This window comes from Zosterops lateralis (assembly GCF_965231275.1).
Source record: "Zosterops lateralis genome assembly, chromosome: 29".
In the NCBI taxonomy this organism is placed as follows: domain Eukaryota; kingdom Metazoa; phylum Chordata; class Aves; order Passeriformes; family Zosteropidae; genus Zosterops; species Zosterops lateralis.
The window spans coordinates 2175733-2201921 of NC_139789.1; the positions used below are offsets into that span (position 1 = coordinate 2175733).

The following is a 26189-nucleotide window of genomic DNA, read 5'->3' on the forward strand; positions in this document are numbered from 1 at the left end:
CCTCCTTTCCCTGTCCCTCCCACAAACATCTGTCTGCTGTTCCCTTCTGTCCCCACTCCAGCCCAGGATACTCTGCTGGCAGTGTCACTTTGTGAATAATCAGCATTTTGGGTTGGGTTCTTGGCCTACCACATTGCTCTGACCCCACTTTATGGGTTGGAGGAATAAGCCAGATGATGGGACTGAGCCACTGAAGACAGAGTGTCCTGCTAAACCTGGGAATGTTTTGCCTACAAGTTGTTTTTTGGATGGGTAGGGAAAGCCAAAAGGCTGGGAAGAAAAATGGCAGGCAGGGGCTGAGGGGTGAATGTTGTTGATAAAAGCAGCTGTTTTGGCAAACACTGAAAACTACAACTTGAGTGCAAGAAAAACACCTCAAAAGCTTGAAAGTAGTTTTACTTCTGGTGGCTTTTCTGAGGTTTTAGATAGGAATCAGAAAATTCTCCCTCTGCACTAAATGTTGGCTTAAGTCAGGTCCAAAATCCTTTACACTCCTGACCAAAAAATTATGAACTTCTCCAGGCTGATCCCTTAAAAGTGGAACCTCTAATGCCTGGGAGGCATGAACTGTGTTTTAGTTCTACCCTTTCCTTTTATTTTCCCTTCATGTCTTCATCCAGCCATTCCCACTCTTCCTTTTACCCTGCAGCTCTCCAATGATTTCTTTCACAAATCTTCAGATCTCCCTCATTTCTGTGCCTTTCTGTAGATGCTCACGTTCGCTGTGACTGCCATCTGCATTCCTATGTTTTCTTTCCCCTCTGTCCCTCATATTCCTGTGTTCCTCATGGAATATGGAGCTGGCAGCTTTTCTGCCTAGAACTTGCCTTCACACCCACTGGGGTCATCGCTCCTCATTGTTTCTCCCCACACGTGACTGCGAGTTGTTCCCCAGCACTGAGCTGAGAGGTGGCTTTTATAAATAAGGGAAATAGGTGGGCTCTGTTCTCCCTGGAAACAATGGAAGGAGCTGGTAATTTAGGAGAAGGCTCGTTGTTACTGACATTTTGGTCTTCAGAAACATGACAAATAAATAGTTGCAGACTTGTTTTCAAATCTACAGATCTTCAAGACACTCATTTTTGCCCTGTTTTTTAGCTGCATGTTTTCTGGAGAAGTTCTTTTCCATTTTCAAGCTGATTAACAAATTGCTAATTAAGGAGTTTCAGGCAGCACCTCTCATTATTTAATTGGGGCAAGTGGTGGTTAAGGGAAAAGGTGGAAAATGTTCCATCTTCCAGCACATCATTGGAACAAAGATGCATTTTCAGATTCAGCCGTGAACTAACTTAGGACTGCAGGGAGCCCAGAAGCTGCGGAGGGGGTGAGCAGGGACAGGAGCCCAGGAAGGGCTGGAGCTGTGTCAGGGCTTGGGATGGAGCTCAGGGAAAGGTTCTTCCCCCCGAGGCTGCTGGGGCACTGTCCAGGCTCCCCAGGGAATGGTCCCAGCCCCAAGGCTGCCAGAGCTGCAGGAGCGTTTGGACAACGCTCTCAGGGATGCTCAGGGTGGGATTGTTGGGGTGTCTGTGCAGGGACAGGGGCTGGACTGATTATCCCTGTAGGATCCTTTCCAATTTAGAATATTCTGGGATTGTGTGTGAAGAGCTGGGCTCCTCTGTCCACCACTACCCAATGATGATGCCATCCAGGAATTTTAAGAGCTCTGGTCATTTTAGTAAGTGGAGTTGAAGGAAATGTAAGAGGTAAATGCTTCTACAAAAGCAGAAATGCAAAGACTGGGATGTAGTAGAAAGATAGGGTAAGAGCAGGAGGAGGAGTGGCAAAGGTTTCGGGTACAGCCTGTGTTCTGAATTAAAGAGGATGGTGTTAAAACATCAAATAAATCAGAGTCTTCATTACTTCAAGACCTTGTTCTCACTCTGATCTGTGTAAACCTGTTGACATTGGTGGGGATCAGCTGGTGTGTGTGCAGCAGATATTGTGAATTGATTACAGCATTTGGGACTCATCCTTGAGTAATTCTCTTCAAGTAGATGTTATGGATTGGTTCTGGGACTGGGGGGAAAAGGCTCTTTGGAGGTGACTGGGCTGGGAGCTGGGTGGGTTTTGTGGCCATATGTTCCTCACATTCTGACACATTTTTGTTGATGTGTGTCCTCAGCTGAAACCAGACTTGCAGAGGCTTTGGGATTTGTTTATCGATGCATGTTTAGCTTTGTGAAGGTGAGAAGAGAGAGGATTTAAAGAAGGAGTGAGCCAGTCTGTGGAGATTGATCTTTGCCTTGGTTAGCTGAAATGAGTTTTTTTCCACAGTTGAAGCCTCCTTTCTTAGCCATTTCCTTTCCCTGTTCTGAATTGTTACTGGGATGACAAATCTTGGCTGTCAGAGCCAGAATGCTCTTTGCTTTGGCTAAAGAATTACCAACCTGTGCTCTGGGAAGGAACAGCTTTACTAAGAACCGTTTTAATGAACTTCATCAGGGATTTTTTAAGCAACTTGGCATAAAATTGCCCATTGATTCTTTGTGCTGCAGGGACTCCCTTTTTGTTATCACTGTTGTGTGTTTGGAACAGCAGACTCGGTGCTCTTGGTGCCTTTTTGTCAGATAAGGAGGTGTCAGCAGAGTGTGAAAAAGGTGTAAGAGGCTGTTCTTATCCTTTGTGAACATTGCTGGCCTGTGTTTGTCCTTCCTGTGCTGCAATCCAGCTCCTCCACGAGTAGATGCTTTCTCAGGGCTGGTATTTGAATTGCAGAATATAAATTGTGAATATTGCAGTGAGCCTGGGCAGCTGGGAGCTCTGAGCAGCCACAGGGCTCGTGGTCTCCTTTAACACTGGCAGAGCCTTTGCTGCTGTAACTGATCCTGAAAAACAAATGGCAGGGGCTCAGCAGGTTGATTGATAAAGCTTTTGAAAGTCGAGTTGGCTAATGACAGCAGATCATTTGGACTGGAAATGTTAGTGTGCTATTTTTGTTTTGAAATCCTTTGTGTTCCTGTAACGAGGGCTGCTGTGAGTGGCTTCTGGTGCTCGAATCGATACAAACCGGGTACAACAAATGCGTTGCTGTTTTTCTCCTGCTCTTCCCCTTCCCTCTCCCCCTCAATTTCAACAGTCTGGAGGCTTTTTTTCATTGTTGTCTCCAAATAAATCTCTTCTAGTGGTACATGTTGTAATCTGGAGGCTTTAATGCAGGTCTGGCTTTGGTATTCATTCCCTGTGACATTTTTTGCATCCTAATCAAATTAGATCAATCCTCCCCACAAAGCTAAAGGTCTAGTAGATTTTCATGTTATTCTGATACAAGGCAGATGATATTAATGCAACATGGATAAGATGTTGTATTAAAGTCTCTTTAAAGATGCTACCTCCTAATTTTAGTGCTGGAGATAAAAGCCTTCCAGGATTTACATAATGGATACATGGAACTTGGGTTTTTCCTATTAGTGAGAAGGAGATAAGCAAAGAAAGCAGAGAAATTCGTTTGATTTTTCCAGTGAGGTTCAAAAGAAAAATATGCATATTTTACCCCTTCTGCAACCTTTGTAGAGGTGATATAGAAAACAAATAGAGAAATATTGGAAAAGAGGAAAATTATTTGTGTATCAAAGTAGGAACTCAGTGGAGACGTTGTAGGTGGGCTGCACATATGGCAGGGGAGGTGAAACAGGATCAGCGGCAACCGGTGTCAGGACTGTGCCATCAGGAAAGGATTGGCCTGGGAAACACTCCTGGGGAGGGCTGGGGCAAGAGTTGGCCAGGGAGATACTCCTGAGGAAGGCTGAAGAGCCTGTGTTTGCATGAGACGTTTGATTTTACTGAAATTGCCATTTGGGGCAGGATGTGCAGAGGTTTGGAGAGGAGGAGTAGCTTTAGCCTGTTGGAGTTTACTCAGTGTTGCTGAAACCTGGGGAAGGAGGATTGAAAATTGTTCTTTTGTCTGCCCTTTGAGGGAAACATTTTAGGTCAGTCCTTTATCATCTTTGTTCCCAAACCTGCAGCAATTCCTTTTGTCCTGCTGCTGCTGACTGGGGAATCTTTGCTTTTACCTTTTTCTGTCAGAAATTAGGATGGATTATCAATTTACCCATTCTTTTATCTGAGCAGGACCAAAACCCCTGGAGTGTGTGTGTTTGAGTAGCCATTCGGTGTGGCACATCCATAGGCACCTCCAGATGCTGAAAATACATATATATATTTATAGATACATATTTGCAGTGTGGGGCAAGGCTGTGTTTGCAAAGACAGAAGCTTTATCAGCCTTTCCAGCTTCATATCATGTATTTGTAAGAGTTAGTAGATTATTAAGTGCTTGTCTTGGAGTAGTGAGTAGATAAAGAGATGTATTTACACTAATCTATATTATTTATACTCATATATTTATTGTATTCATTATATCTATAAAATAAAATTATATTAGGAAAACCTAATTTTCAAACAAAATAGTAAGCATCTGATGGAGGAAAGTCCTAAATGCTTAACCCTGGGGAATGTCCCAAAAGATAAGGATGGTTTGTGGATGCCTGAGTGGAACATAAAGCTGATTATTTCAAAATGCGAATATTGGGCTCTTCCCTTTCCAATGCCCTGTGTGGAAGCTGCTCCAGGACCAGTCAGACGGGTTGTACCAGCCCGGGAAGGGGTTCCATTTCTCCAGACGTTCCGGATAAATGCCTCTGTCAGGCTGGATCTATGGCAAAAGGGAAGTGGTGTTAGATGTTATAGTTATTGAATAACCATGAGCCTGCTTCCTTGGTGTGCTAGATTTTTGTAGATAATTTTGTTTTATGGCTTTCTAAAAGTGATTTATGAGCTTTATGCGCACGCTACCAGTGAAATTCTTTTGATTTGTGTTAAGTGGCAAAGGGCACACCCTGCCTTAAAAACAAGACAAGGAAATTTTAACAAAAGACTTTTAAAAATTCCTCCTCTTACAAAAAGTGCCAAAAGAACTTTAACCCATTACTTCAGAACTCAAAGGAAAAATAAAGCAGCTTCAGAGCTCGTAACAACGCAGTGGCAGGCCGTGCAGACAGGAAGCAGTAAAAATAAAACCTAATGTACCCAGCTCAGGAGATTGGAGGTGGAATAGGGGGATTCAGTGGATGAAGGGAAGTTTACAGCAGCTGCAAATAAAAGCCCTGGCTTTGTGGCGCTCACTTGTAGTTTACTTCTCTGGCATCCTGGGATTTAAGGGGCAGATGCAAAGTGAGGTTCTGAGGTGCCTTGCTGAGACATCCTGCACCAGCTTAACCATTTCATGGCTAAATGCGCCACTGAATTTGAATCTGAACAATTCATATCTACCAGTTAGAAATGGACTTTTTAAAGCTTTTCGTGGATATAGGGCCCTTTAGGAAAGCTTATGGTCTTGGGAGCAGCAAAGTGTCTTCCCTTATCAGTTTTTCTGGCAGACATCAAGGATTATCAGAAGGTGGAATTACCCAAGAGCAAAGCTTGGCTTGTGTATGTAGTTGCTACTGGAGCAGGAGTACATGAAGGATGTGTAGGATTGTCTGTACCAAAGTTTGTAGGGTGAGAAAGAACCTACTCTGGGTTGCAGCTCCCAGCAGCAGGATGTGTGGATCCCAACATGTTGTTGAGAAAGGCTTTGAAGTGTGGCACTGTGGACTCAGCCTGGCTTTCCATTTAAAGTTAGAGGATGGGTAGGTCTGGGTCAATTGAGAGAGATTTTCCTTGCGTTTCTCCTCCCCCCCCTTCTTCCCCTTGATGGTTGTTTGGGGGGGAAGAACCTTTTAGGGAGGACCGGATGGATTAAGCTTTGGAGTGGCCTGAGCTGTAATCATTAGCTGGGCAGTGAGGGCAGTAAAGGAAAGAATGTTTATTTGCAGCTTTTTGCTTTGAGACTTTTGTGGTGGTTCTTTTAGGAGTGCTGTAATCTCAACTATTCACTGGGGGGGTGGGGGGCTCCTTATGGCCTGGGGGATACAAAGGAGATTTTAATGGTCAGGGCACTCTGCTGGGGCTCATTCCCAGGGCAGTTGTGATCTCTGAGCTGGAAGAATATCACATTAAAAACCTGCCTTAATTCTACAAAAATTCAACAGACATATGATAAATATTTCAGTGCTTGTGAAAAAAAGCACCAAAAAATGGGATAGCCAAGGTGAGAGGGAGAAGGATCTGCTGCCTCTCTCCTGCTTGGAAAGCAAATGGGCAAATGACAAAGCAGAGCTGGTAATGGGATGGCAAAACATCTCCTGACCAAAGCCTGCGCTTGCTGATAGAGCCAAGATTATTTACTCTGTTGTAAACCAGGGAAAGCATTTTAGAAGCCATTATTAGGCCATATTTGGATTTCTATTCATCCTTCATTTCAGTTTATTAGGCTTTGAGGGACCCTGTGCAGCTGCTGTTTGAACTGCAGCGAGCGCACACGCAGAGCTCGCTAATGATTCCGTTAATGAGAACGGGCATGGAAAACAGGCAAATGACAGGGCAGTGGATTTTGCAAGGATTTTTCTTTTTCCTCCCATCTATCTGTTTTAGTAAACTCCTTGCGGTAGTGTGTGGATTCTTCAGAACTTTCCCAAAGGAGGGTTTGAAGACCTGGCATTGGCAGCACATTAATCTGAGGCTCTTCTCTGTGTCTGTTGATGCCTGCCCCTGTTTGAGGGTGAGGATCCAAGACCTCAACTCCTAGATGAGCTCAGGGTACTGATTTTGATATAAACCAGGTGTAGCTACCACCCTTTGTACTGTTAGAGGTGTAGTTTGTCCGAGGAATGGCCTCTGGAGCAAACAGCAGGAGCCGGGGTGGTCTGAAGCCGTTTCAACCTATTTTCAGCAAATGTAATGGCTGAGGCTGGGAGCCTGCAGCGCCTGTTCCCATCCAACAATGCCACTGCACCAGGAAATGGAGCTGCTGGATGGGAATTCTGGAAAAGACTGCTGTGCAGCTGCTCAGTGCTGCGCAGGGAACGAGGCACGTGGGATGCATTCATGGCAATGCGCAGGGCACTGCCAGCCTCGCTGGGCTTCCCAGCACAGTCTCTCTTGCCACATTGAATTTCCAGCTTGGAAATGCAAACTGCAGGAAACACCAGGCAGTGTGTCCTGTCGGTATTTGTAATACGCAAGAAGAGTATTTGCAATTTTGGAAGGGGTGGGGAAAAGGGGGGGGTTTCTTCCATTCTGTGCTGCAAACGCAGCAGGTGGAACAGAGGCAGTGAGGCGCAGATGATCCCCCCACCGCGCATACAAACTCCGGATTGCTTGGGTGAAAGTGCCCTTGGAAAGTTCAAAAGCCTGGGATATCTTCCCATTCAGCCCCTGCAATATGCATATTGAAAAGGATTTTACAAACCAAGCCATCCTTTTCCCGTCGCGTTTAATCTTTTCTCGGTGCCCGCAGAGATCCTGGGAGTTCAGAAGTTGTTCCTTCTCTCAAAAAGGATTATGCTTTTCTTAATATTGATACTTAGAGTTGCTTCCCAAAGGAGATGGGATGTGAATTTTGGTGAAAACAGTAGTGCATAAAGCTTGTGAATCTGCTTTTCTGGGGAGATTTGAACAGCTTTAAACAGACAATTTTCAGTCAAAATCTGTGTCCATGCATTGCTTTTGCTGTGGGAAGCCTCCTGCCTGAGTTCCTGATGAACAATGTTAACCTCAAGTATGAATAGTTTAATTTCCAGCTCTCTGAGCTCATGGTGAAAAACTCCATGAGCACAACACTTGGTGGTTTATTTGGGATTTTCAGGAGTGACTGTTCAGATCCCCAGACTTAGTGTGCTTGCCAAGCTTCTTCCGGTTTCCCAAAGCCTTTCTTGTTTTCAGGAGGAGCCCAAAAAGGTTTGTTTCACATATGACCTGTTCCTAAATCTGGAGGGGAACCCACCTGTGAACCACCTTCGTTGTGAGAAACTGACTTTCAACAACCCCACCAAGGAATTCAGGCGCAAACTCATCAGGGCTGGAGGGGTAAGTGCCCAGTTTGGGATCCTAAAAGCAGTGGACTCATTTTTCTCTGAGGTTTCTTTAAGCCCAGCAAGCTTCAAGCAATTTTCTGCATTCATTTAAAAGGTGACCCAACCAGTTTTGACTCGTGGTTGTAGCACTTGCAGCAGAACAAATCCATTGTTGGTGTGTGATTGGTGACACTTCATTTGTTAATTTAAATGTGAGCATTAATATCAAAGAAGAAAACCCCTCTGGAAGGTGAGATCTGCTGTGGATATTGCAGGCAGCTGCAGTTACCTGTGACCTTCTTGGTGCCAGGAGCTGGCTCAGTACAGAAAAGCTCAAGGAAAGAGAGAGGCTTTCAAACCATTCCTTATTAATTTTATTTTTTTGCTTAATAGTTGGTGCTTCCTGGTCAGTAAATGGCCTCTAAACCTGGCATCAGCTACTTGTGGCTTAGATAATAAAAAAATGTATGAAAAATTGGACAATATAGGGTAAAAACAGGTGTGGGGGAAAAAATAGATATTCTCTAGAAGGCCCAGTGAAGTGTGCGTTACTACAGTAGCTGAACCCTTCCATCTGGGAAGGTAATGAGTAGCAATAGACTCTAAAGGATGATCCTCAAATAACTGCAGGATCTGGGCAAATCCAAGCCACAAAGTGCAAGAAGTTTGTAATGAGCCGGAGGATGTCAAGGCCAGGTTGGACAGGGCTTGGAGCAACTTGGGATAGTGGGAGGTGTCCCTGCCCATAGCAGAACATGGAATGATGAGCTTTAATGCCCCTTCCAGTCCAAATCACTCCATGATTCCTGTTCCTCGGTGTGTCAGTGCTTTCCTGTATTGGGCAGAGAGAGGAAGGTGCTCATTTCAGCCCTTGGATGGCTGGAACATCATCTGCTTTCTAGGATTTTCACAATGTGGTATTTTAGTCCTTGTGTACTGAGGTGTTTCAGCTGTTAATCACTTTTGATGCCCATTCTCTGGTGGCAGTTTTCCACAAAATTATCCTGACAATGTAGGGAAGGTAAGGGAATTGTTCCATGGAGCTCAGTGCTTGGTGTTAAGATTTTGTGAAGGGAGAGACCCAAGCCATGTTTTTTCCTTTTTTCCCCTGAAAGAGTAAATTCAGCTTCTCCTAAAGCAAGGAAGCCTTGCTCATTCCTTCCAGATTTATCTCCCTACCCTTTTTCAGGGGAAGAGCTTTTGCAGCAGAACACACAGTTCTTGTCCAGAGCTTTATTGCCTGCCTGTGCTCAGAATATTGGCATTCCCTTTGGGAAAGACACTCGATATTGCATTGCTGCCTTTCAGTTTTTGTGGGTTTAATATTCTGTATTTGAGGAGTTGCCTTGAAACTGAGCATTCCATAGACAATATCTTTTTATGGCCTTTAAGCAGGCAAGGAAAAAAACATTGAAAAGATGAATAATAGTGTGTTAATTGAGCAAGTGGCTTAACATAATCGTGTGTTAATAGTTAATAGTCCGTGAGACTTTGCACAGACATAATTTCCCTCCTCTTTATTCCCAGGTAATGGTGATGCCAGAAGGAGCAGAGACTGTTTCAAGGCCGAGTCCCGATTATCCGATGCTGCCCACGATACCTCTCTCTGCCTTCTCTGATCCCAAGAAGACCAAACCCTCCCATGGGTCAAAGGTCAGTGCAGCACACGTTTGGGTCAGCCCAAGGTGAGGGAGTCTTTCAGGCCAGGCTGCTGAGAGCTTGTTCAGCAGCTGTTCCTGGCTGCTGCTAATTCTGAACCTCCTTGTACTCTGCAGTTCAGTAGTTAATGGTCTGGAACTTCCCAGCCTTTAGGAGGCTTTTTTATGATCTGATAGACCTCTCTCTGGGGAAGTTTCGAAAAGAAAATTAAATGTGCAAGACTGGGAATTTTTGGTGAATTGTATCTTCCTTAAAGGCAGATGAAATCCTCTCTGATTGTTCTGGTTGTGTCCTCGATGCTGAGGATGGGTTCTGTGTCTCTCACTGTCTGCCATGCCCAGCTGCACTCTGAGTCCCTGCACCTCTTGGCAGGAAGGCTGAGTGGAAAGTCAGCCCTTCCTCTGTCCTCGGGGCAGTGCTGGAGAGAGCATCAAGTACGCTTCACTTGGTCCAACGGGTGCTTTCCAGATTGGATGTTTGCCTCCAGCAGTAGCCAGGTCCTGAGACTTCCAAAGAACCTCAAGTTTTTTTCTTTTTTTCTCTTATGTACTGAAGCTATTTTTGTATAATCCTACATGGGAGAAACAATCCCCAAGCAATGTGTTTTGGAGCAGATTACATGCACTTTATCAGCCTGAACAGTCACAGGTATTAACAACAATTCATTTTCCAGTGTAATTCAATTCTGATAGCCATGTACTTTAGGGCTCTGAACACTCTGGCACTTCAGTTATGCCTTCTGATGTTATGAAACAGAGTGAAGATGACTTACCTGTTAGTGGCTGATTTAATTTTGGTCAGGAATTAAGCACTGGAAAACACAGCAGAGAAATAAAGGGCTCTGAGATGAGCTCTGGTGAAAATTGCCAGTTGCTAAAGAGACAACATTCTTCTGCTTCCCTTCCTCCAGGGTGCCTTGAGAGGTGCATCTGTGTTTGCATTCAGGTCAAACCTGAATTAAACGTCTATAGATGTTTCTAGACCTTTGACAGACCATGGAAAGAAGCAGAACATGTTTCATCCTTTCCTAAATGTTGAAATGCTCACTCCCAGGTTGTGTGCAGCAGCTTGAGGGAAGTGTGAATGTTTACCTGGGCACGTGGGGGTGGATTTCTGCACGGAACAAAAGCTGCAATGTGATTTATGAGGATGTGTTTTATCATTCTGTGCAGAGCTGCAGTTTCATACCCAGCTTGCATGTTTCTGTTGCTGAATTTTAGGATGCAAACAAGGAAAGTAGCAAAGCATCCAAGCCACATAAAGTAACCAAGGAGCACAGGGAGAGGCCCAGGAAAGACTCTGAAAGCAAAAACTCCTCCAAAGACCTTGAGAGAGAACAGAGCAAGCCTTTGAAGGACTCCTCCAGAAAACCAACTGAGAACAAACTGCCTAAGGAGGAGAAGGCACCTCCAAAAGCTGCTTTCAAGGAACCAAAACTGGCCGTGAAGGAGACCAAACTGGAGAACACCTCTCCAAAGGGGGGGCCACAGCCGGAGTTAAAGTCTTCCAGCAAGAGGCCCTCCAACGTGGAGTCACCAAAGCCTAGTGCCAAAAAACAAAAAAAGAGTAGCTCCAAAGGGGTAAAGAATATCCTGGGGACATCTCCCAGAACCTCGTCTTCCTCATATCCAGAGAAGAAACAAACCAAGGAGAAGATGAATGCCAAAGTGGAAAAGGTAAAATCTGAGAGCGAGGCCAAGGAGATCAAAAAGCCTGTGGAAATGGAGGAGTCAAACTCAGAGGATGAAACTTCTTTCAAGTCAGAGGTGAGTAGGGATTTATTCTTTACCAGTTTGGAAGGATGATGTTAAATCCCTGCCTGGAGAAGATGTTAAAAATAATCTCTCAGAGAAGATGGAGCAGCAGATTGGTAAATGCTTAGGCTGGGTTGCATCTCAAAAAAAAAAAAAAAAAAATCTTCTTTGAAACTCCAGTCAATATTAAATATTCCTCCTGTGTGGTTTAGCTCCTGTTTCAGATACAAACTTTTATTGAGATTTTTCTGCAGGCAGTTATCTAAAAGTCAGAGTTTAAGGTTATGGTCCCTCATTCATCCCTTGTGGTGACATGTACAGAGCTACAAGAGATACAGAGACACTTTCTGCTCATCACAGCAATGTTTTAGTAAGTGATCATATTTCAGAAAAGAAGGGAATCATCTGTTTTGGTAACGAAAAAAACCCAGTATTAAAATGTAAATAAAGCCCCTCTTCCTGCCATGGCCTGTAAGAAATGTGCCATTGGCTGAAGCTCAAAATACAACCACATGCCACTAAATCTAAATAAGTTGTGTTGTGAAACATAAAACAAATTATGTTCTCGTACTACTATTTTTAAAAGCTGTCTAAATATTTTTTTCCTTTTTACAACTGAGAACATTCCTCATTCTCTCTTTTCTAAAAAGTGTTTTCCAAAAGAAGGCAAAAAAAAATGCAAGAAGGGACAGACAAATCCAAACTCTTGCCACTTTTCACTTGTATATTTGTTATAAAGAAGCCATGTATCTTGTAATAGGGTTCACAGGATAATGTCATGGGAATTATGGAACTGGTTCCTCCTGCCCAGTTTAAAAAAAGGTTTATTTTATTAAGATGAATTTTCTAGGGACAGTTTGTATTATGATTTAATCGGCACTGTGATACAGCAAATATCGATGTGTTTGTTGGGAAGGTTTTTTTCCCTGCAGGATTCCCAGTAGAAGAGTTTATTGGGCAAGTGTTAATTCCACTCTGCAGAGGAGTCACATCCCTGGCAGTGTCCAAGGCCAGGCTGGACAGGGTTTGGAGCACCCTGGGACAGTGGAAGGTGTCCTTGCCCATGGCAGGGGGTGGCACTGGATGAGCTTTAAGGGCCCTTCCCACCCAAACCACTCTGGGATTTTATGACTTTGCTTCCCAGATGGATGAAATGTGCACTTTGGGCATTAAGAGGAGGCAGTTCCAGGTGCCCAGCCCTACCTGCAAACCTGTGCCTGTGCTGATCCTGGAGTGTCCTCCCTTGTCCCCGAGGTGTCCCCATCCCCTCTCAGTCCCAGCAGTGTGAGCTGATGGTGCTGCCAGGCTGTCCCTGAACCTCAGCCTGTGACAGTGGGGCTCAGCATCTGCTGCAGCCTGTCCTGCCCAGTGTCCTCCCTGGCCCCAGCTCCTGTTGGGTGCTGGACAGGGGATCTGAGGACACTCAGTGTGACAGACAGGGAGTGGTGGCAGCTGCCCCTCACAGCAGCTGAGCTTCCTGTGGAACCTGAGCCCCAGGGCAGGGCTGCACTGTGCTCTGGCAGCAGCACCAGGGTTCTGCAGTCCTTGTGCCCCCTGGGGGGATCTCCCTGCTCCCAGCACTGCTGGTTGCTGCTCCAGGGTTTCTCCTGGCACTGCTGTGTGTGGGGCCGTGTGGGAGCCACATCACTGAGCTGGAGGTGGACCAGGGCCCGGAAACTCTTAAATCAGCTCTGCTGCTGCAGCCAGGGGATTGTGCAACAGCTCCGGGGCTGCAGCTCCACGGTGGCTCCCAGCTGACATCTTTACAGGCTGCTGTGGAGAGGAGCAGCCCTGCTCCCATTTGTGCTCCTGGCCTGGGAGCTCAGAGGGAGACTCTGCAGAGGGATGAAGGAGTTTCTCCCGCTATTTCAGCTCCTGCAAGAAATTACTTAGCCTTTATTTCTTTTTTTTTTTAAACATTTTTTTTTTTTTTTTTTCCCTCCCCCATCAAGTCCAGTTCCCTGAGCTGGCCCCATGCTTGGCTGCCTCAGTGCTGACAAAAGGGAGAGGCAGGGGTGGGAGCCAGAGCTGCTTTTTGCCATTGTCGGCGTTGCTTTGGTCACATCCCGGTGACAGTCACTGAGCACACGGAGCGTGTCCAGCTGCATCCTCCTCTGCCTCAAAGAGCTGATGGTGTTAATGGCAAAAGGAGAGATGGGCTGTCTCCAGCAACTGCTGCTTAGCTCCTGTGAAGTCATTTTAAGGGAAGACCTGCAGATTTCCAGGAATGAGGGATGTAGGATTGGAGCTGTGGGTCAGATACAAGAGCTGTGCTCTGTTAGCTTGAAAAGATTCATAAAATCCCAGAATGGTTTGGGTTGGAAGGGACCTTAAATATCACTCAGTTCCATCACCTTCCACTATCTCAGGGTGTTCCCAGCCCCATCCAGCCTGGCCTTGGACATGTCCAGCTCCTCTGGACAACCTGTTCTCTCTGCTCTCCACTTCCATGTTGGAATTCCCCTAAACAGCCAGGGCTGCTGCATTGTGCCAATAGACCTGATACTGGAATTGTTAAATTATTCTTCTTTGCTCCTGAACGCTTCCCTAGGGTTGTAATACCATTTTTGACACATTTTTCCCCTTCTTGCCAATACTTGGGTGACCAGGACCAGGACAGGGATTGTCCCTCTGCATTGGGCACTGCTGAGGCCACACTTCAAGTGCTGTGTCCAGCTCTGGGCCCCTCAGGACAAGAAGGACACTGAGAGGCTGGAGCGTGTCCGGGGAGAGGAATGGAGCTGGGGAAGCGTCTGGAGCCCCAGGAGGGGCTGAGGGAGCTGGGAAAGAGGCTCAGCCTGGAGAAAAGGATGCTCAGGGAGGACCCTGCACAACTCCCTGACAGGAGGGGACAGCCGGGGGGGTCGGGCTCTGCTCCCAGGGAGCAGGGACAGGAGGAGAGGGAACAGCCCCTGGTCCAGAGGAGGCTCAGGTTGGAAGAATTCCTGCATGGAAAGGGTGGTCAGGAATCAAAAGGGGCTGCCCAGAGAAGTTTGGAGTCCCCATCACTGGAGGTGTCCAAGGAAGGCCTGGATGTGGCGCTCAGTGTTCTGGGCTGGGGACAAGGTGAGCATCAGGCACAGATAGGAGGGATCTGTGAGGAATTATAAAGAAGGGTGATCTTGGAGGAAAAGAAAATTGCTGCCACTTTCACTTATAAATTGCTGAAGATGCCAGTGTGCCTCTTTTGTGCCTGTCTCAAGGTTTTTATAGTATTAACACTTCCTGTGTCAAATTATTTATCAATGGGTATGTGTGATGCTTCCAGCATCAGGATTTGGCAGCAGTAGTAGTATGTGGATTCCTAGAAACGAAAGGGTGAAACTGAAATGCTGATTTCCAGGGAGTTACTTTTAAGAAGGCAAGATATTACTTTGTAATACTTTGAGAATCTTTAAAGTCGAACCCACCTGAGTACCAAAAAACGCATTTTGAGGGGATTTAAGGAGCTGTTTGGGGGCAGAGGGAGTTGCTGTGGCCTCTTCTGCCCTCTGGCGGTTCCCAAGGCTATTGCAGGTGACTGCTGGATTTACGATTAAAATTTCCCAATCTCACTCAAAATTCCTTCCTGGATGCTGCTGTTACCAGTATTTCATTTACTCTTCACTCACTCTTACTGCACAGGATATTCCTGCTATTTCTGCCAAATGCTGACAGAGCCGGGGTCACAAGGGTTGAGTTGGTATCTGTTATGTTTTCACAGTACAGTGGATCACTCAAACAAGTATAGAAACAACTGGGTTTAGGATATAATAATAATTCAGAATTAATTTTGGACTCAAGTGAACTAGTTGGGATAGACATCTCCATGTCTGTGAGGAAAGGGGTAGAGAGCTGGAGAAGAGAAGTGTTGGGGTGATCTCATTGTGGCCTTCCAGTGCCTGAAGGAGCCTGCAGGAAAGAAAAACTGTTTGTAAGGGATGGAGTGACAGGACACAGGGAATGGCTTCCCACTGCCAGAGGGCAGGGCTAGATGGGATATTGGGCAGGAATTGTTGGGTGTGAGGGTGGGCAGGCCCTGGCACAGGGTGCCCAGAGCAGCTGTGACTGCCCCTGGATCCCTGGCAGTGTCCGAGGCCAGCTTGACAGGGCTTGGAGCAGCCTGGGACAGTGGTTTGGGTTAAATAATCTTCAAGGTCCTTTCTAGCCCAAATCATTGCATGATTCTGTAATTCCATGGTCAGTGAGAGATCAGCCTGAGCTTCAAGGGGACCTTGGTGGGTATGATAAATACACTTTTTAAGAGGATTTGAGTAGTTGTGGGTTCTATGCTGGTTATCTGTCACACTTCAAAGTAAGGGTTTATATTTAAATGTTTTTCAGATGCTCCATATCATCATTTGGGGGGTTTGAACTTTGTGGTGTGCAGGGGTTTGATTTTGGTCCCAGGAGTGCTGAGCTATATTCTGCCACACTTCCATAAATGTTTTTATTCACCTCACATTTTGTTTTTTTCCATAACCCCAAGAACTGTATTCAGTGATGGGTGATGCTGTAGAGTGCCCAGGTGCTGCTGCCTCACAGTGCTTTGTGTTCTGGTTTTCTGGATTAGAAAGATTAAGATTCTTTTTCTTTTGTTTCCCTTTTATGGGGGGTTAAGTCTGTCCAGTCCAGCCCTTCCAACTCCAGCTCCAGCTCCGACTCCAGCTCTGACTCTGATTTTGAACCATCTCAGAACCACAGTCAAGGTGTGTTGCAAGAAATAGTTTGTTAAAACCTTCCTTGTGTAACCTTAAAAGGCTCAAGAGAATTAAATCTGCTTTTCCAGCACTATAGTAGTTTCTTGCATGCAGCCATGTGTTGGAGCTGTGATGCTTCAGCAAGAAAAGGCAATAATGTTATAACATCATGAACAAGTATTTTTCTTCTCTTGGCAGCTAATTTATGAGTAGGGAATCCCTCTGGATTTGGTTCTTTCCCTTTTGGCTTTAGTTTCTGCCTCAGTTTATAAATGTATTGCTGCTGCCTGATCTGTAGAATCACCAGAACAGTTCTCTTCCAATCTCATCTATGTTTTATTAAAAATTAAAAATGTGCCATTCATCATTTTGCCAGTGTGTAACAGCTCCTTTCTCAGATCCCTCCACTGATAACCCAGAGAGGGAAACTGGCAACAGTAAATGTTCCAAGTGCAGCAAATGCTGTGCTGCTCCTGTCTCCAGTGACATTTAAATCAACTCCACACACATGAAAAATGTGTCCTTTTGTTCTCATTTGGGAGGGGAGGGAGCTGTAAAGTTTGTCAGCTCTGCTTTAGCTGAGCCTGGGACCGGGTGTCCTTTCCCAGCCCCACCTCACTGGGAGTCAGGATGTGTGTCAGTTTAGGTGCTGGGGGGAGTTGTGCTGGTTGTGTGCTGGTGCTAAATTCCCTGTTCCCCCGTGCCCCAGGCCCCCTGCGCTCCATGGTGGAGGATCTGCAGTCAGAGGAGTCGGATGATGACGACAGCTCCTCGGGGGAGGAGGCAGCAGTCAAAGCAAACCCCGTCAGCCGCGATTCCAGGTGGTAACAAATCCGGAACAGAGATCTTTGGGTGGCTCTGCACCCTCTGCACTTGGGATTTTGGGGTGCTCTCCATTTGGAGGGAGGAATCACAATGCCAGAGCTCTGTGTGGGAGGGGAGGAAGGGCAGATGTGTGGGGTCACTGAGCACAGGGTGGGGACACAGAGCTGGTGACAGCAGGGTTGGCTGAAGAGCACAGCAAGGGGAAGGCACTGGGAGGTGCTGAGCTGAGCTGGAAGGTGTTGGTGACTGAGCTCCTTCAAACAGTCACCCAGTTGTGACCCTCAGATCTCTGCAGAGCTGCTGGAGTGTGATACCTTTGATCTGCAGATTAGAGAGGTGTAGGGGACAGGCAGAGTGTGCTGCTCTGGCTGCCTGGACTGACAGGACTCAGGAGTGACTCTCTGCCCACCCTGTGTTGGCTGCTCCACTCCTCTGGACTCAGTGACAGCTGTTTCCTGCTCCAGGCCCTGGAAAGAGTTGGACTTCATCCTTCTTCCCTCAGGAAATGCTGTTACAGCCCAAACCTGGGGTCTCAGTGAATACTTGAACCCGAATGCTTGGCCCAGAGAGCAGCTGCATGTTGGAAATGCTGCTGGTGGTTACCAAAACAAACAAACAAGTACGCATTATTGCACCTTTCATCATCAAAGAAGCAAGACTGGAGAGACTTTGAAGGGTATTTTTGTAGACCTTTAGGGGATAACCAGTTTAGTTGTAGGATACCTGCCATACCTGTAGGGCCAAAGGAGAATGAGAATAAATAGGAAATCTTAGAGGTTACACCAGCAGCAACAGTAAATGCATTTTTTGCCTGTGGAGGTGTCAGTGAGCCTCTAATGCACATACTTTGTAACATTGGAAGGAATTCCTGGAGTTGCTGTTTGTGAAAGGAAGTGGTGCTTAGTTGTTCTAGGGGGTTTGTGTATTCCAGAGTTGAACTGCTGCCTGTAATGTGTCACCTAAAGCTCCCTGCTCTGGGAATGCAAGGTGACATCAGCTGGGAACAAAGGGAACCTTGGAATCTCCAGCGCCCCATTCTCCCAGCCAGTGCAGTGGTCTGTGATGAAGATGAGAATTTCACATAGCTCTGTGTGGCTCAGCTGGCAGTTTGCTGCTGCCTGGTGATGCTCATTCTCTGCTGGTGGTTTTTCAGACTGAGCCTCAGTGACAGTGACAGTGACAACAGCGCCGACTCGTGCCCGCCCAGCCGGGAGCCGCCTCCTGGGCAGAAGCTGCCCCCAGCAAACAACAAGGTATGGAATCCCTCCTTCCCCAGCTCTGCTTCCCACCTGCCCTGCTCCCTGCCTTGGGAATTCCCACTTGCACCAAATTTTCCCTGTTCTTGTCCTCCCTTTTCAGCTGCTGCAACACCCCCATGTTTCCTGAGCTAATTTTGGTCCTGTTGTTGGTTTCTTTTCCCCTCAGGCATCTGGAAGGAAAAGCCCAGAGTCTTGTAACAAGCCAGAGAAGATCCTGAAGAAGGGAACCTATGACAAGGTGTGTCCTGTGGAGAGGCATCTTTCATGAGGGCCTGAAGTGCCAGGACATAGAGGGCAGGGAGAGATGGGATTTTGGGCAGGAATTGTTGGCTGTGAGGGTGGGCAGGCCCTGGCACAGGGTGCCCAGAGCAGCTGTGGCTGCCCCTGGATCCCTGGCAGTGTCCAAGGCCAGGCTGGACAGGGCTTGGATCAACCTGGGATAGTGGAAAGTTGTCCCTGGATGGTCTTTGAGGTCCCTTCCCACCCAAACCATTCCAGGATTCTGTGATTGAGGAGCTGAGCCTCACAGAACAGTTGGGCCTCACTGTGCACAAAGCCACCTGAATCAGCCCAGCCTGTGCATTGTTCTGTCTCAGCAGGATAAAAGCTTGAGTTTAACAAAAAACAGATGTTGAAAGGACAGACTTTGGAGAGTGACACTGCAGAAATTGTGTACATTAAATAGCTGGAGCCCCAGGTGGTGTTCATAGGCAAAATCTTGAAATTGTTGTATTTGTTTGCCCTTTGTCTGAACCGGTGGCCTGGTCACTGCTGCAGTGCTGGGGCACTTCATTAAAAGGCAGTTTAATCTGGCTTTGGTCTTATAGATTGAAGATTATTTGATGCTCTGCTTTGCAGGTTTAGTTGGAACCTTTGTTTGTTCAATGAAATTCCCTCCTTCCTTGCCTCCAAGGAGGGCGGAGCAATGTCCATTCTGTGATTCACTGATCCTGTGAATCAATTCTGTTGATACAGACCTGTTGTTGGCTGTCTAAAAAATTGTAAAATTAAGAAAAAAACAGACCACTCCAAGAACAATGAACATGTTGAGCCTGTGAACAGTCCTTCGTTTCCTATTGTGGTTTAGGTAAAACTAACTGGGAATACAAATTGGACATCCTGAACTCCAAGGATTTTTCTTTACCTAAATGCAGATTTCTGGTGTTTTGGTCACTGATGCACATGATGTTTTCAGATAATTTGGAATTAATTAGGAGAACCTACTGATGAGAAGCTCACACTGAGGGTCACCAAGGTGAACTTCACCTCGCTGAGGTCCTTAAAGGTTCTGCCCAGTTCTTGGAGCTGGTTACAGGTGTGAGTGTCATTAAATTTTAAAAAATGGCCTTCAGAGCACTTGTATTTAAGGCAAATCCTCAGTCCCCTAGTACTTGAAAAGGAGGAGGAGGCAGTAAAAAAAGTAGAGAAAAATTGGGAAGGTCTGAAAGGGCCTCAAGTTCTTCTGATCCTCTCTGGGGAAGTCCCTTTGGCAGCCTTCAGGCACTCCACGTGTCCCTGTTTGTGTTCCAGGCCTACACGGATGAGCTGGTGGAGCTCCACAGGCGGCTCATGGCACTACGGGAGCGCAACGTGCTCCAGCAGGTACAGCCTTGTCCCTGGGGTCTGGTACAGCCTTGTCCCCGGGGTCTGGTACAGCCTTGGCCCTGCTGACCCTGGGATGTGGGTGTCCAGGGGCTCAGCCAGGCCCTTCCACACAGCTTCTGCTTGGCTTTGAAAGCAGAAATACAGAGAAAAAACATAAAATCAGCTGTGCATGCAATGTTTTTGTTACAGGAGTGTAGTGTGGGCATCTTTCCTCTGCCATCCTGGTAGCAATCCCAAAGTTGGGATCTCCTGGTCTGACTGACAGCTTGGTCTGATTGACAGCTTGTCTGACTGACAGCTTGCTCCTGGGGGAGGCGGAGGGGCAGGGGCTGAGCTCTGCTCTGGGACAGGGACAGGAGCCCAGGAAGGGCTGGAGCTGTGTCAGGCCTTGGGATGGAGCTCAGGGAAAGGTTCTTCCCCCCGAGGCTGCTGGGGCACTGCCCAGGCTCCCCAGGGAATGGTCCCAGCCCCAAGGCTGCCAGAGCTGCAGGAGTGTTTGGACAGCACTCTCAGGGATGCTCAGGGTGGGATTGTTGGGGTGTCTGTGCATGGACAGGGTTGGACTGATGATCCCTGAGGGTCCCTCCCAGCTCAGGGTGTTCTGGGATTTTATGATTAAAAGAAAACCTGCCCACATCACTTTCCAGACTGAGCTAGGCAGGCAGGCAGGCAGGAGGAGCTGGTTTGCTTTTTTGGCGAGAGGATTCCTTTCCTGTTGTGAGCCCCTCCAAGGGGTAGGGAAGCCCAGGGACTCTGCTGCCCCCTGCTGTACTTACATCCATGTCCCTGTCTCCAGATCGTGAATCTCATTGAGGAAACTGGGCATTTCAACGTCACCAACACAACCTTTGACTTTGACCTCTTCTCCCTGGATGAGACGACCGTCCGCAAGCTGCAGAGCTACCTGGAGGCCGTGGCCACATGACGCTGGGCCTGGGAAGCTGGCTCTGCTCTTCAACCAGAGATCCCCTCCATTGGTACCAGGACACCACCCCACGGAACTAGGCCTTCTTATCCTCCTGCCTCACCCGAAGAAGCACTGCCTTAGAGAACAGCCATGCTCTAGGAATGCTCAGCCAGCTGCACTTTTCTTGTAGGCTTCAAACTAGCGCCCGCCTTGCTGAGTCTGTCCCCCCCGTGGGCCAGGCCCCCAGCAGGGCAGGCGTGCTGCACTTAGGCTGCACAGCACGACCTTTTCGGTTTCCCTTCGAGCAACTGTGTTTCAAGAGCACATTTTCCAGGCATCTCTGAGCTCTGAAGAAGCGTGGATGCTGTTCCCTTCCCCTGGAGCTCGGGACCAGCCTGTGGAGAGCTCCAGAAGCAGAGCCCTCCCGCCTTGCCCCGCGCCGTGTGGGTGACAGCGGCTTTGGCAGAGCTGCCCGGGACACTGAGGACACAGGAGGCTCTCCGGGGTCCTGCTGGTCTGCAGGAGGGGGGATGGATTCCAGCTGCATTCCAGCTGGGATCACACACCGGTCCAGTGACCTGGCTCCCTGTGGGGACAGGACCCTCAGCTCCCTGCAGGGACACTCTGTGCTCGGTGAGGAGGCCTCTGGAACCTGCTGTCTCCTGCTGGGGTTTGGAGATGTCTTGTTTGTTGATCTGAGCTCCTAAACAAAGTCCCACTCCTTTCAGTCTGCTTTAACTGTAATAGGACTCCAAAACTGTAAGCTGTATATTTTATATATATATATTATATATATGTATGTACTGTATGTATAAGAAGGGCCTAGTTGGGTCTTATGATCTTAAGGGTGTGTTTTTCTGTTGTTTTTTTATGGCTCTGGCAGGGGAAGGCGCTTAATAAGATTTGACTCGTTTGTTCAATGCCTCTTGTGGACAATTTGTAGTGTAAGGAAGCTGGACAGCAACCTCCAGGCATCCCATGCTCCAGAAGGGGCTCACCCGTCGTCTTTCCATTTGTCAGTGTTTGATAACTTTGCCAAAACATGTGATTGGTTTTGTTCTGTGTTCTCAAAGAGGAATCTCCTTACAGTGGCCCCTATAGTAGTGGCTGTACTTTGGGAAAACCAAAACAAGGGAGAACTTAAATCTATGGACACGCCCGGGAGACGCTGATGTGAAACACAAAGTGGAGTTGGGTTTGTCCCCTCCTCCCTCTCCCACCCCGCTGCCTGTGCAGGGAAAGGCAGGAAACAGAAACACTAATGCAGCCCCTTCCCTGGATTTCTAGTTAAACTAGTATTGACCTCCAAGTGTTGTCCAGGTGGGCGTGGGGAAATCCCAGCGCCTTCCTCAAAGCTGTGTTACACTCCTGGTCCCTCAGTTCAGTATTTGCCCAGGAATTGCTGTTGTTCCCAGGGCTGTGGGAAGCTTTTGCCAAATGTCCAAATGTGGAGCACAGGCGGTTGGGGGCAGCGGTGCTGGGGAGCCCCTCTGCTCAGGGAGGGTTGCACCGCTCCAGGTTTGCTGTCCCTTGTTTTGGGTTCCCCTTTTCTTTATCATGGAAATGTTGCAACTAATCAACTGAAGTGGCAATATGATGATAAGCTTGTTTGAGTTGGGTCATGTTGACCCGATTCCCATTAATTTTGTCCTTGTACCACCTTTCATGTGTTGTGTGTGTGTGTGTACATATATATATATATATATGTGTGTGTGTGTATATATATATATATATGGAAGTTCAAGCTCATGCCAGGTGCAAACCCTGTCACGCCAGTGATCTCAGCTCTTTTCTTTCTTGCTGGACGATGCCAGGGCTGCATGGAAAGGCCAGAGAAGGTGGAGGGCAGGGGGAGAGGAGGAGGTGGCAGCAGGACACCACAGTGGAGGCTGGTGGTCACAGCTGGTGGGTGGGGACTGCGAGCTCCTCATGGGGCTGTGCCAGGGGGCGGCAGCTCTGTGCCCACACTGGGTACCCTGGGGTGGCCTTGGTGACACTGTCCCATCCCTAGAGCAGTGGGGGTGGCCGGGCTGAGGCCCAGCTCTCCCGAGGTCTTTGCTGCTCTCTCTGCCCAGGCCTCTCCTCCCACAGCTCCGCTCCCAGCACTTCAGACTGTCACAGCCTCCAGAGCTGCCCCTCAGGGGGCTGGAGCTGCCCCCCTGCCCCTGCTCCTGCCAGCCCCCCTGGCCACAGCCCCCAGCCAGCCCCAGGACACGTGTGGGAGGCTGGTGCTGAGCCTGGCTGGAAGCACCGTGGCTGTGGCATCATCCTGTCCTGGAAGTGACTTTGTTGGTGAAGTCTGCTGAGCATTGATAGGGGTTTTGTTTGGTTTTTATAAGAAGAATTTTACACATGGATTTTTTTAGACTGTTTATAATCCCCTGAAAACCCAAAGTAGGATTGTTCCCCAGCAATAGTTCCTCTCCATTGTGTGCACATGCTGATTTGTTACTAAAAGGTTTTTGCAAGTACTTAGTTGTTCTACAGAGTTGATGTTTTTGGGGTATGTGGTAGCGTCGGGGAGCACAGGAGGGGTGACTCTGCAAACAAAGAATGGTCACATTTGGGCCTCACCTTGTGTCCCCTTGGAGTTCCCTGTGTAGATTCCCTCTAGGCTGGCTGAACGCTGTTCTGAACATGCCGTGTACAGGTTTTTGTGGATAAAGTGTTTGTTCTTGTGTCACTCTTGAGAGCATGGATGGATTATTGTACTCTAGGAAGGAGGGGGCAGTGCTGCTCTGGGCATTGCTTCAGGTCCTCGAGGATGTGTAGTAGCTTGCGTTGTTAAAAAAAGGAAGAAAAGAAAAAAAAAGAATCCCAAATTGACTTGTAGCCATAATGGTTTTTCCAAGGGAAACGGACAGGACTCTGTTACTTTTCCGTGTCCTTCGTGGTGGTGCTGCTGGCACAGGCAGGTGCTGGGCAGCCCGAGGCCTTCCCGAGGTGCTGAGTTGGAATCGTGGTGGAGGTGGGATCAGGACTCGGCTCCTCCTTCCTCGGCCGTCGGATCTGAGGGCCGGGAGGGTCAGGAGCGTTTTCCTGGGTCTGGTCTGCGATGTGTTAAGCCTTGAGGCTTGGATTACTGACATGTACTATGGAAAAAGTTTAAAAAGAGAGGAGAGGAGAGGAAGGCTGGCAGCAAAGCCCGGCTGAGGCGTTTGGGCCGCGGAGGGAGCGAGGCTGGCTGAGGTCAGGCTGAATCCATGGAAGTGCAATGACTCTGCCACCCGTGGGATCGTGGGGTGCGGTGGGAGCATCAGAACGAGCCAAGCAATTGATGCAACAATCCAGAAGCATTTTTTTTGTCAGATCTTGGACCGTGTTTGATGGTGAGAGGTTTCAACGTCCCTTAGGGAGGGGCCTCTCCACGAGCAGGGCCCGGAGCGGCTCCGGTGCCGCAGATTTCCATTGGGGATGTGCTGGAGCCGGCTCTGCCCGCATGAGGCTCCTCCCTGCTCACCCAGGTGATGCTGTGACAGCCCTGGTGCACCTGGGACAGGTGTTAATTAGTGTTCAAAGGACCCAAAACGGTGTTGCTTTCCTGGGGCGTGGAATAGCCATCAAAAACTGACAAGATGAGTTTGCACTCCTAAAGAAAAATGTAAGTACTTCAACTTCTAGAGAATTTTTAATTGTATTTCTGCCTAGAGCCGAGGTATTAAATACCTCAGCACCTGAGGATTTTAAAAGTTGTGTTGGGAGAAAGTTCTTCACTCAGCTGGAAGAAATGCAGCTGAGCCAAGACTAACTGCAAAATTAAAAAAGAAAAAAAAAAACCACAAAAAAACTCATGTTTGTAATACGTTACAGGATTGTTTGTCCTGAATTTTAAACTTTTTGTTAAATTTGTGGAACTATGGAGGAATTTTCTAGAAAAAGTGAAATAAAGTAAGATGGAAAAGTAACAGCTGGGAGTGTTTTTCAGTTGTGTTGTTTCTCCAGAGGTGGCACTGTCGCTTTTCCAAACCCTCCCCTATGGCACAGGTAACACCAGGGGGCCTGGGAGGGGAAAAGCCAAGGAAAAGGGAATTGTTTTAAGCATGGGGTGGCGCCAGTGTCCTCTAATCCATCAGAGCTCTGTGTGTTCAGGTGAGGGTCCCTGCCCGTGGGGCAGGGCTTTGCCTGGGGCAGCTCCCATGGGATTGGAGGGGTCCCCACTGCCCCCAGCCCTTGGCACAGGGACAGAGCCCTGGCACGGGCAGTGCTCAGCACAGGTTGAGGGTGGCACGTTCAGCCCCTGCCCCTGGGGGTGTCCCTGGGTGCCCAGGGAGCAGCTCCAGCGCTGGGACTGCCCCAGGCACGGCTCAGCTCTCCCAGCCCAGCCCCAGGCCCTGCTCCAGCCCAGCAATGAGTGAGACTTGAGAGACACAAACTGAGGAGTTTATTTCACATTCCTCTGCAGCTCCAGGGAGCTCAGCACACACAGGCACAGGATGAGCTGCAGCTCCAGCAGTGCATTCCCACCCTTCCACCAGGATTTCACTGACCCAAAGCAGAGACAGTTCTGGGTTTAAGCCCCGCTGAGCCCAGCCCCACTGTGATACCAGCACTGAGCTGCTCCCAGCTCCTCCCAGTGCTCCTCCTTTCCATGGGAAGTGGTCCTGGGAATCAGAGCTGGGCTGCTCTGCCTGTGTTCAGGTCAGGCTTTCTGGTTTGAAGAGAGACAGTTCACAGGCAGTGCTGCACCTGCTGGGCTTGGACAGCCTGGAATAAGCCCAGCAGAGCCCTTTGGCAGAGCACCAGGAGCTCCTGGGTACAGGTGCTTCCAGTTTTGCAGGTGGGGGACTCTGTGTCCTCCAGTCAGTGAATTCACCATGAAGGACCTTCCCAGCTTGGGGCTGGTTGATCACAGACCCTCGGGAGGAGCAGCCTGGGCTCCCAGCAGCATCTCCTCTCCCCAGGCACAGGTACACTCTGCAGCTCCCCATTTCAGACACTACAACATTTCTGGATTGTAAGACACAGACAGATTTCACACATTGTACACAGCCTTATAAATAATCCTTGGAGTAAATCAGTTCCCAGAATACCAGCCACGGATACAACTTCAACAATACAACTTATGGCTTCATTATAACTCAAAAAGGTAAAACAAACTCAAAATATTGCACAGACAAACCCAGTTCATGTGAGGTTCCACCTCCACTGCTGTGTGTAGTCACTCAGCATTTGTCATCCCAGACAGGAATAGTTTGTGAGGAAGGAGATTTAAAATTATATGGATGCCATCAGCATGCAGGGAAACGTGCAGCAGGGAGTGAGGACACTGCTGGAAAATGAAATCTGCCTTTGCCCCTTAGCAGGAAAAGGACAGCTCCTGATTTGCAGCTCCTGTTTTACATTCATCTCAGGAAAAGAAAACTTTGGTTAGAACGTAACAGCTCACATGGATTGAAGGTAAACATTGTATCACCCTTATAAAAATGGAAATAAAAAATACAAAGTTGAGATATTTGGGATATCTCAGCACAGGACACAAGACACAGGAGAACATGGGCAGGACCACGCTCACCACACTGCAGGGCAGGACACGGACAGCAAAGCGACGCCGAGGGGCTGCCTGAAGGCTGAGCCTCTTTATTTCCACAGGATCCAGGGAATCCTTGCTG

The 26189-nt window shown here is 47.9% G+C and overlaps 1 protein-coding gene across 2 annotated transcripts in view; it reads left to right on the forward strand.

Annotated features, from left to right (window-relative positions):
- MLLT1 (MLLT1 super elongation complex subunit) overlaps window positions 1–25977 on the forward strand; it is a 33780-nt gene extending 7803 nt beyond the window's left edge. The window contains exons 4-13 of one of the 2 annotated variants that reach the window (XR_014591915.1): window positions 7762–7905; window positions 9420–9545; window positions 10772–11317; window positions 15906–15993; window positions 16694–16805; window positions 17963–18062; window positions 18235–18306; window positions 19599–19670; window positions 20470–24181; window positions 25884–25977. Coding sequence is in view for 1 of the 2 variants with exons in the window: in XM_083879898.1 (XP_083736024.1) it covers window positions 7762–7905; window positions 9420–9545; window positions 10772–11317; window positions 15906–15993; window positions 16694–16805; window positions 17963–18062; window positions 18235–18306; window positions 19599–19670; window positions 20470–20598 (1389 nt within the window). In the remaining variant the exon portion in view is untranslated. Of the gene's footprint in view, window positions 1–7761; window positions 7906–9419; window positions 9546–10771; window positions 11318–15905; window positions 15994–16693; window positions 16806–17962; window positions 18063–18234; window positions 18307–19598; window positions 19671–20469; window positions 24477–25883 lie in introns of those variants that run through there. The other variant, XM_083879898.1, reaches the window with a different exon arrangement.
- The last annotated feature ends 212 nt before the right edge of the window (window positions 25978–26189 follow it).